General features: G+C 37.7%; 1 protein-coding gene across 1 annotated transcript; it reads left to right on the top strand.

Moving 5' to 3' along the window:
* Positions 1-1512: 1512 nt before the first annotated feature.
* Positions 1513-1926, top strand: LOC135152142 (uncharacterized mitochondrial protein AtMg00860-like). The gene has a single exon (XM_064091974.1). It carries the CDS (start codon positions 1513-1515, stop codon positions 1924-1926), a length of 414 nt encoding a protein of 137 aa, XP_063948044.1.
* Positions 1927-11544: the final 9618 nt, after the last annotated feature.

Raw genomic sequence — 11544 nt, 5'->3', positions numbered from 1 at the left:
GGTTGTCCTACAATTTCATGTGTCATAGGAGAAACTTTTGTGGATAAGGCGTTACTAGATTTAGGGGCTAGTGTTAATCTCCTTCCATATTCTGTCTACTAAGCCTTAGGTTTAGGGCAGCTCCGACAAACCAATGTCACACTTCAATTAGCCGCTCGATCCGTGAAAATTCCTAAGGGAATGATCGAAGATGTGCTAATTAAAGTAGGTGATTTTTTGTTTCCCGTAGATTTTGTCGTCCTAGAGACCGGGGCGGTTAAGAATCTGAAGAATCAAATTCCCATCATCCTAGGACGACCCCTTTTAGCTACATCCAACGCTTTGATTAATTGTAGGAACGGCTTAATGAAGCTAACATTTGGCAACATGACAATCGACCTCAACATATTTCATGTAGGGAAACAATCTGATGATTTCTATGATCAACCTATGGATGTTAATCTAATTGATGAAATAGTTGATCAAGATCTCATGAATCCTAAAGATGCCCTTGAATTTTGCTTAAAACATTTTGGAGAGGATTGGGATGTTTCTGACTACACACATGAGGTCAACCAAATGTTAGAATCCACCATTCCTATAACAAGTCAAGAGCGTGATGTTGAACCCGAGCATTTTCCTTTACCTAAGAAAACGGTTGAGTCACACCCGCCGGAATTAGAACTCAAACCTCTTCCCGACACTCTTAAGTATGCTTTTCTAGGCCTTAACGAGTCCTACCCCGTTATCATTGCCTCTAATTTGACTACGTCACAAGAGGAAGAACTTTTAGGAATCCTTAGAAAGCATAAGGGAGCGATAGGGTGGAGCATTTCAGACATTAAAGGAATTAGCCCGGCGATTGTCCAACATAGGATTCATTTGGTAGAAGATGCAAAGCCCGTGAGAGAACCTCAAAGGAGGTTGAATCCTCCCATGATGGAGGTAGTTAAGAAAGAAATTCGTAAGTGCTTAGACAACAGGATCATTTATCCCATTTCCGATAGCAAGTGGGTGAGCCTTGTCCATGTAGTGCCTAAAAAGTCGGGCATTACTTTGGTAACCAATGAGAACAATGAGCAAGTTCCAACGCGTGTCCAATCCGGTTGGAGAATGTGCATAGACTTTAGGAAGCTCAATGCCGTCACTAGGAAAGATCATTTTCCTCTGCCTTTTATCGATCAAATGCTAGAGAGGTTAGCGGGTCATGCTTTCTATTGCTTTTTAGATGGTTATTCGGGATATTTTCAAATCCCGATTACTCCCGAAGACCAAGAAAAGACCAGTTTCACATGCCCTTTTGGAACCTTCGCATATAGACGCCTAGCTTTCGGCCTAACCACGGGCCCATCCACATTCCAAAGGTGCATGACTAGCATTTTCTCGGAAATGATAGGTGACTTTCTAGAAGTCTTCATAGATGACTTTTCCATCTTTGGACCGTCTTTTCACCAATGCCTTGACAATCTTGACTTAGTTTTGAAAAGATGTGAGGAAACGGATTTAGTGTGAAATTGGGAGAAATGTCATATTATGGTTAAGGAGGGAATCGTTTTAGGACACAAAATTTCTGAAAAAGGGATTGAAGTAGACAAGGCAAAGGTTGACCTAATTGCTAATCTTCCACCTCCCAAGTCCGTTAAGGAAATTCGCTCTTTCCTTGGACATGCGGGACTTTATCGTAGATTCATTCAGGATTTTAGTAAAAAGGCTCGACCTTTGACCAACCTTCTAGCTAAGGATGTCAAATTCGAGTTCACAAGAGAGTGTGTTCATTCCTTCAAAGGCCTTAAGAGAGAATTGACTTCGGCCCCGATCATGAAGTCTCCCGATTGGAGTCAACCTTTTGAGCTCATGTGTGACGCATCCGATTATGCCATAACAGCGGTTTTAGGACAACGAATAGATAAGAGGCCTCATGTCATTTACTACGCTAGTAAAACTTAAATAATGCCCAACTCAATTACTCTACCATCGAGAAGGAGCTTCTAGCCGTAGTCTTTGCCTTAGAAAAATTTCGCTCTTATCTTATCGGGTCCAAAATCATTGTTTACACCGACCATGCCGCCCTTAGGTATCTTTTCTCTAAAAAAGACTCAAAAGCCCGCTTGATTAGATGGGTGTTGTTGCTCCAAGAGTTTGACTTAGAGATTAGGGATAAGAAAGGTTGTGAGAATGTCGTCGCCGATCACCTCTCTCGATTAGTGGTTGAATCTACTAATGACTTGCCCTTAAGCGAGGCATTTCCCGATGAACACCTTCTCTCGATTTCCACTCTCCCTTGGTTCGCCGACATAGTCAATTACTGAGCAACCGGTGACATTCCCTCGACATGGTCCAAAAATGATAAAGCCAAGTTCTTTTCTCAAGTGAAACATTTCTGTTAGGTCAAAGTATCGTAGAAGGGGGGGTTGAATACGATACTCACTACAATTTAAAATTCTTTCGAATCTTGCGGATAAACAAATTGCAGTTCTGTAATGGGTTTCGTGTTCCGGATATTTATTGGGTCGATTTCTGAGGATATGAAAATATTAAACCAACACACAATATTTTCCAAGGTATATCTGTATATTGATAAATACCTCGAAGGTGCTATAAATCCAAACCCGAAGGTTCGGCTACAATGGCCACTACTCTCAATATTACAAACTCTAACCACTACTGATATTTCTATTACAAAGCTAGGCTAGGGTGTGTGTATAGTGGGAGTAGCCGTGCAGAGCACTTGGCCATTTCATCCCGAAGGATGATATTAATTGTGAGAACCACAATCACATATTTATAGGCTTTCATAAACTAACCATGGTTAACGAGTTCGTCCTGGACGACTTGAGTTCGTCCTGGACGGATTCGATTTAACTGTGGTTAAATTGAAAACGTCCAGAAATAAACTAACTCAAATGTATACAAGAGATGGCGCCAGTTCTATATACACACACATATATATACCAAAGTTGCGCTTGAACATGTATATATGTGTATATATAGAAAGTCAAAGGTTGCGAGTCAATTGTTGCGCCTCAAGTATTGCCACAGTGGTCACTGTAGAGGGACTTAGAGAAATCTTGCACTCTACAAACTTGCGCCTTGGACACAGTTTGGAGTCGCAACCTTTGACTTGGTCAAAGGTTGCGCTCCAACCATAGCTTCTACTGTCTTCACTGCATAGGTACTTAGAGAATTAATCCAAGGGGAGAGTTGCGCCTTTTGAGAGATGGACAGGAGGCGCAACATTTGACTTTTTGGTCAAATGTTGCGCTCCATTCTTTAGTACACTATCCTCCTTACTTAGCCGATTTCCCAATGAATAAACCAAGCGCAAGTTTTGACTTTCAGTCAAACTTGGCGCCTGATTCATTCACCTCACAGTGTATGCACTGTATGTACTTAGAAATTCTAAGTGATTGAAGGATGTCGAGGCGCAAACTTTGACTTGGTCAAAGTTTGCGCTTCAACAATGTTGGCGCCTCCCCTGTACAGTGTAGAGTACTTAGTCAATTTACTTGTACTCCCATTTTGAAGTACTCCCCTTGATATCTCACAGTTGACTGAGATTTGACTTGAGCTTGCTCCATCCATATATTTATATTATATTATATTCATAATATTATATAAATATATGTATAAATAAAGATATATATATAAATGTATATAAATAACATTTATATAAACATATAGTAATATATATATATACATATATTTAAATATATTCTCATATATTTAAATATATATAATATACATAAAATTATACGTAAATATAAATATAAATATATATAGGGATATATATATAATTACTTATAGATATAAATATATACATATTTATGCACATAATATAATATATATATATATACACTTAAATATATAAGTGTTTATGTAAAATATAAATTCATATACTATATACATATATATTTATTTAAATATATATACATATAAATATACATATACATATGTTTAAAAACATATATACATATATATTATATATATTATATTTAATTAAATATACATATATACATATATAATTATATTTGTACATATACAAATATATAAGTGCACACATATATAAAATGTCACTTCCTGATATGGCTTTCTGTGGAAGCTTTGACATATGGCATTTGAGCAGTAGACTTGATACAGCTTGCAGAGGCTAGGCATTTGGCTTGGCTTTGGAACAAATGACTTGTTATGACTTGATCAATTCTTCGATTGATAAATACTTTGCAAACTCCGTACGTGCTGACGCTTAGTGCACTGGTCTGGTTCACAAGCGACTAACACTGAAGTCAAACATTGTACCGTCTTTGTTAGCAAACATTGATCAGTCGGTTCCGGGTTAGTTATGCTTCAGTTTGTTGATTGTAAATAACCAACCAAGATATATAGAAATATCTTGCTTCAGGGGTTGCACTGAAATCTTTCGAGTACTCGGACAACATCTTCATTACTTCCACAATCTTGAATACTTCAATCTTTATTCTTCACTGAGGCATGAACATATTAATGAACTTCTTCCAGTGAACTTATTCCTTCAAGACTGTCGATGGCTTCTTCAACCTTTGTCTTCGTATCTTCTGATTCCGGTGCAGGCGTAGTGTTATTTACTTGTCCTGTTCTATTGTTGAGTTATCATCCCTATGTAACAGATAGGGTTGTCTTTACATTTAGACTTACAATCTCCCCCTATTTGTTTGTTAACCACAACAAGCAAATCCTCTGGAGGATAACTCAACTAACACTAGAAAAAGTAAAGTCCTGGACTAGTAAATAATGCTACAAAGTTTCTGGATCATATAATACATTTCCAGATTTCATGAATAGAAATAACAAATGTGCATATCACCTGTATTTCCTTGGTTCTTGCTTACCTGCCAGATAATCCTCATAGTCTGTCTTGAAGAGAATTCAAAACATTCCATTATGCAAAGAACAATCAGCAGCTTCATTGAATTCTTCAGTGGTAATGAATAAGTTCCTGTCTACCACTTACTGAAGAATAATTGTATCACCTTATACTTCTCCTCCCGTTACCTTGATCAGGTTCCCCTTAGTGATAAGTAGTTGTCTCCCCTTAGATGAAAGATCAATCCTCCTCCTTAGTTGAAAGAAGAATCTCCCCCTCAGTATTACACAGCTAAAGAGTAGTTTAATCCCCCTTAGTTGTAGACAACAGAAGAAAGCTAACTTACTTTTTCTTCCCCCTTTCATAAATTCTCCCCGTAAATATATTCTCCCCCTTAGTTGTGGAATCCTCCAAGGATATGTGGTATCAAATAGGTCAAGGAATGTGTACAATACTTCCTGTACCAAAAGATAATCTCCCCGTAGAGAACTAAACAACGCTAAAGCTGGGGTCGAAGAAAGAGTTCAGAAGAAGGGTTTACTTTGATTGGGTTGGTCCCTATGCTGAAAGAATAGGTTCCAAACGGAAAAGTAATGAGTAAAACTGACATTCCAGTAACAACATCCACTTTGTCTTTAGGTATAAATTTGGTAATTAGTAGGTGTCAACATCTAGGAAGAATCACTAGGAGGAACATGATGCCTATGAGCCCAATCCTTGTTATAGAGCTCTTTGATGTGTGGGGCATAGATTTCATGGGCCCGTTTCCTAGTTCGTTTGGCCACCTTTACATCCTTCTCGCGGTTGATTATGTTTCCAAGTGGGTAGAAGCCATCCCGACCCGGTCCAATGACAACAAAGTTGTCCTTCGATTCCTTAAACAGAATATCTTTTCTTGATTTGGTACGCCTCGGGCTATCATTAGTGACCAAGGGACACATTTTAAGAACCGTCAATTCGAGTCCCTTCTTAAGAAGTACTCAATCACTCGTAGACTGGCTACCCCTTATCATCCTCAAACTAGTGGCCAAGTAGAGGTTTCAAACCGGCAAATTAAGCAAATCTTAGAAAAGACGGTCAACTCGAATAGGAAGGATTGGTCCACCAAGTTGATAGATGCCTTATGGGCGTATAGGACCGCCTTTAAAACCGTCTTAGGAATGTCTCCCTATAGACTTGTGTTTGGTAAAGCTTACCATTTGCCGGTTGAGTTAGAGCATCGGGCCATGTGGGCCACTAGAGAATTGAACTTCGACTTACCCACCGCCGGTAGTCATCGGAAGTTGCAATTGACCGAGTTAGACGAACTTAGAAATGATGCCTACGAAAATGCTAAAATTTACAAAGAGAGAACCAAGGCCTTCCATGATAAAACCATTTTAAGAAAATCCTTTTCTCCCGGCCAAAAAGTTCTTCTCTACAATTCTAGGCTTCATTTGTTTCCCGATAAGTTGCGTTCTAGATGGGATGGTCCTTACATTGTTCAAGTTGTTTTTCCTCATGGTGCTATTGAAATTCAGGATCCTAAAAATGGTAATGTTTTTAAAGTTAATGGTCAACGCCTAAAACCATTTTTAGAATTGCCTGTTGATTCGGAGGAAGAGGTCATCCACCTCATCGACCCTTGATCATGTAAGTTGCTTCAGTAGTTAGTAAAAATCCCCTTCATATCCTATTCAGGTATTTTTCCTCTTTAATCTCTCATTTCAATTCTCTCTTTTGCATACATTGAGGACAATGCATGATTTAGGTATGGGGAGGGCTTTAGTGTAATTCTTAAAAAATGAAAACCCTAAAAATTGAAAAATTAGAAAATCCAAAAAATAGAGATGTTTTAGCTAAGTTGTCTTTCCCTCACTTGAACTTTAGGAGTAGTTGGTGTTTAGCATGTTTTCGAAAAGTATATATATGTGTAATGTCTTTTAGATAATTTGAACGTAGTTGAGTAAGGTTGTCTTTTTGAAACTTGTATCGACCGATTTGTACTCGTAATTCCAAGATGGCACACACAGTTGCACAAGACCTTTGATGGAGAGATTGTCTAGTGATGTTATTCGATACCTGAGAGAGAACCCACATGTTGAAACAATGTCGAATCGAACCTTTGCGAATAAAAAAAATAGAAAAAAAAGAGATAGAAAAAGAAAAGGAATAACTACTTCAATACCCATTGTTCTTTATAGATAAAATCTTTAGATAAATGGGCAAAAGTAGATTGGCTAGTCTAGTTTTGTGGCCTTTGTTACTCGAGCAATTAAGTCCGTAGGGGGATTTTAAAACCTAGTGCCCTAAGACCGTTTGGTTTGGGAGTCACTGACCTAAAGCTCGCTACATGGGTAACATAGAAAGCCTAAGAAAACGGACAAAATAAAGTCAAAGCAAAAAAAAAAAGGAAAAAAAAAGGAAGAATAAGAGTTTGTGTAAATTTTTGTGTCGATTCAAGTAGATTAGAGACAACTGTATCTTGATTATTAGTAAAAGAGTCTTTGAGTCGTATTTTCCTTAAAAACGCGTTTGTTAACACCAACGAATTTAGAGTAGAGTCGAGTAGACGCTTGTTAGAATGTCTCGAAGATTTTATGGGTATATCTTCTGTAAACCCTTAGGAGACAAAACTCCTCTTGTAGAGATCGTCTACGAATTTAACGGGCTGGTGAACCTAAAATCACCCGTCGCGCCTACGAAAAGGAGCCTAGGAATCGCATCTAGTTTTCTTAGTTTATTTTCTTTTCTTTTGATTTTACTCGAGGACGAGCAAAATATAGGTATGGGGAAGTTTGATAAGTGCATATTTTTAATATTTTAAATGCCTAATTATTGCTTGTTCTCACTTATTTATTTGTTTATTTGTCTTTTTTTTAGGAAAATTTCAAATGCTTGAAGAAATAAAGAATAAAGCAAAAAGGAGAAAAAGATGGGAAGAAAAGGATCATAGGGGAATATTCTCAAGGAAGGATCTAGATGGGACACCTACACCCCCTCAACCCTAATTTTCCCCTATAAATACACAACTCCCCATCATGTTTCAAGCACCTAGGATTTTCTATTTTTAGTTCACTACAATTTTAGGGTAGCCTCTCTTTTCTAGTCTAGATCTAGTTTTGATTTGTATGCTCTCTTCTCCTTTTGTAAACACACTTTAATATTTTAATGCAAGGTTTTACATTCTTGTTCTTACATTCTTGTTCTTTATGTTTCCTTTGGCTATGAAATCTTCCCCTAACTACAAAAAGTTTAAAGTTGTTTGTAGATTGGAAGGAGCCATTAATTAATTGTAGCTCTCTTATTTAGATTTAATTTTTGGAAGAAACTTAAACTCTAGCACAAAAGATGATTTGTGTGGGGGTTGAATATCTGGATTTAAAGGCTACCATATATTAGTGTTAATTCGGGATTTCAGTTTTTATTATAAAGTTTTTGCAGCCCTTTTAGGTTTACCAGTTCAGTTTTTAAATATAAAACACAAAATGCTCTTTTTTCAAAACAAACCCCTTTCCCCTGTTTAGATTAAACAACCCCAGCCCTGTTTTTGGTTTAAAAGCCCCAAATCACACTCTGTTTCTTTCGTTTTAAAAAAACTAACAAAACATATTCCGAGTCACCAAGTTCTTAGTTTGTAATTGAGCTGCTTCGTTTCTTTTGTTTTTGCTGCGTTTTCATTCTTTTCTCTGAGTCACGCTGAGTTGCAGGTTTCAGTTGAGTTTAGTAGCTGGGTTCTGTTTCCACGGGTTTGATTTTCTTGTTGTGTTTCTGAGTTCCTTTTCACCGAGTCGAGTCGCTGGGTTTGTTTCAACTGTCGAGTTTTGGCTGCGTTTTGTTCTTTGTTTAAGCTGCTGTATATCGAGTCATCATTGGTCGCGAGTCTTGTTCTTGTTGTTTGTCCGAGTCGGAGTCGAATCTTGTCTTGAGGTTTATGTTGTCTAGAACCGAGTTTTAGTGTGCTTTGTTTCTGTTTTGAGTTGTTGCTCTCCTGATGTGCTTTCTTTTACTGAGTTCGTTTTGATTTGTTTTGCTGAGTCGACTCGCTGTGCTGCAGATTTTAGTCCGGGTCCTGTTTTTCCTGGTTTTTGTTCAAAGCTGAGTTGTGTTGTAGTGTAGAGGTTTTCATTGAGTTTGCCTACTTGAATCCATTTACTGCCTATTTTCTTTTCGTGTTTAAATATCGAGTTGTATAGTTTTTATTTGGTTACAGAGTCTTTTAGTTTAGCTTAGTTTTAATACTAGTTTGTATGCTGGTTTTTTGCGTCGTAGTCCATTCATTGTGTCACTTCTGTATTGTTTTAATTCGTTTTGTTTCAGAGTCATGGTCTTTGTTTCATTAGTTTAAGTCACATCTTTTATACATTAAGTTTATGCGTAGGTTTTGGTTTCTATATTGAGTAATGTGATTTAGATTGATTAAAGATTTCGTCGAGTATGGCCACCTGTTAATATCAAGTATTGGTTTAACTTATTTAGTTTTGTTTTTGTTTTTTAATTCTCTCGCTATATCTAGTTTTTGAGTAAATTCAGAATAATTAATTAGTTAAGGTTTTGAGAACTAATTAGATTAGTTAATATAGAAAATTTAGATTTAATTTAGAAAAACCCTCTTCAAATTATATGTTCTAATTCGCCTAGGTTAATAATAATAGGTTGCGAAAATAATTTTAATCTCTGTGGACGGAATCATAAATATTAAAACGGTGATCGTGCGCTTGCGATTTAAAGGTATTATTTCTAGCACATCAAGTTTATACCCATCGTGGCATGTAATTTATGGTGTCTAGAATATTATAGATATTACTGGAACAAATTTCTTAAATTAATACGAATAAATACGAATTTTCTTTATCTCTGATTTGGGGCGATTTCTAAGGCCTATGGGTATTAAGTGAGACCGATGTGACTCCTCCACTGCCTAAAATTTAAATCATTGACGAATATTGAATTGAAGTGTTCTATTCAAAGAATATTGGAAGGTATACATGCCGCCCATCGTGGCGTAGTTCCGTAGGTTTCAGATAATTTAAGATTTGATGATGGTATACACATAGCTATGAAAAATAATATAGACCACCCCAACGTGGCTTATTGTTTAGTAATAGGACCGAAGTAACGTTTAAACAAATTTAGGTGGTATACATGTCACCCATCGTGATGTACCAGAAACTTATGGTGTTTAAACGTTAGTGCATTTAATTTTAATAATTGTTTGATGAACCAATAGGTCTTAATTTTTAATGCACCCTTTTTTATGTGTAATGTGATTTTTTCATGCATGATTCTCAGGATAAAAAGGGGCTTTAATCCACTGTTCACAATAGTTAAGGATAACAAGCTTGCCGGACCTAACTATATTGAATGGAAACGTAATCCGGACATTTTGTTGACTGCTGAGGAGTACAACTTTTGCACTTATGAACCCAAGCCTGAGCAGCCTGCTGCTGATGCTCCTGATGAGGATAAGGAGTATTATAAGCGGTGGATAAAGGCTGATGAGATGTCGCGATGTTACATTCTAGCAACAATGTCGGCTGTTTTGCAGCATCAGCATCAGGCTATGGCCACTGCTTCAGATATGCTCTTTAATCTCGAGGAATTTTTTGGAGATCAGAATAAGGCTGCTAGGCAAGTCGCGATGAAGGCTTTAATGAACACTCAGATGGCTTAAGGTACACCTGTAAGGGATCATGTTCTCAAGATGGTGTCACATCTGATAAGATTTTGGTTTTGAACAATTGTCTTTATGTACCTTCTTTTAGAAGGAATTTGATTTTGGTTTCTAAACTTGCTATGGATGGTTATAATGTTTGTTTGGATCGTAATGTTTCTATTATGATAAATAAACGGATTATATGTTCTGGTACATTGCAAGACAATTTGTATCTAATTAATCCTAGTCAACCTGCACTGCAACTACAACATAGGGTATTGAACAACACATCTTCTACCTCTAATAAAAGAAAGGAACCATCTAGTTTGAACCCAACATATCTTTGGCACTTGAGATTAGGTCATATTAACTTGAGGAGGATTCAAAGACTGGTAGTAGAGGAGCCTTTAAGCTCATTGGCGGTGGAGCCATTTCCAGTTTGTGAATCCTGCTTGGAAGGTCCAACATATTCTCGCACTGTGCCCGTCCAACTTGTCCGCCTCCGCCATGTCACGAATGTCCAACAAGCAAGAAGTGAATGCCTTCACATATTCTCGCACAGTGCCCGTCTGCTTCAAGTGCTTGAGCTTCTCCCTAGCCACCCATGCAGCATTAAGAGGCAAGAATTGCTCCTTGAGCTCCTTCTTTAACACCTCCCAGGTCTCCACCTTAGGCCTTTCGGTGCCATCGATATCAACCATCCTGGTACGCCACCATAAGTTATGACCAGCAAGATACATACTAGCCACAGTCACTTGTTCACCGTCAGGAATATGAGCCGCCTTGAAATACTGCTCCATATCCAACAAGAAATTTTCCAATGCCTTGGCATCTCTTACCCCGTCAAACGACTTAGATTACGGCACCTTTATCTTTCTCCCGTTGTCACCCGAGGTCTTGCCCCCAACAGCCACAGCCTTCCTTAAGATAGTCACCTCCTCATAAAGTTCTACAGAAGATTTCTCCAACTGAGCAAATCTCTCTTCAGCTTCCACCATGTGATTCTCAAGGACCCGTGTAATATTATCAATATCAGACCTCACAACTGCGAACCGTTCCTCCAAAGGCTCCGCATCAATTGGAGGGGCAC

Source organism: Daucus carota, chromosome 4 (assembly GCF_001625215.2).
Source record: "Daucus carota subsp. sativus chromosome 4, DH1 v3.0, whole genome shotgun sequence".
In the NCBI taxonomy this organism is placed as follows: domain Eukaryota; kingdom Viridiplantae; phylum Streptophyta; class Magnoliopsida; order Apiales; family Apiaceae; genus Daucus; species Daucus carota.
The sequence above is the reverse complement of the archived record's forward strand: the minus strand, read 5'-3'. Positions and strand labels throughout refer to the sequence as shown.

Excerpts from the sequence above, each read along its gene's own strand:
- LOC135152142 (XM_064091974.1), top strand. The coding sequence starts at position 1,513 with ATGGTTAAGGAGGGAATCGTTTTAGGACACAAAATTTCTGAAAAAGGG.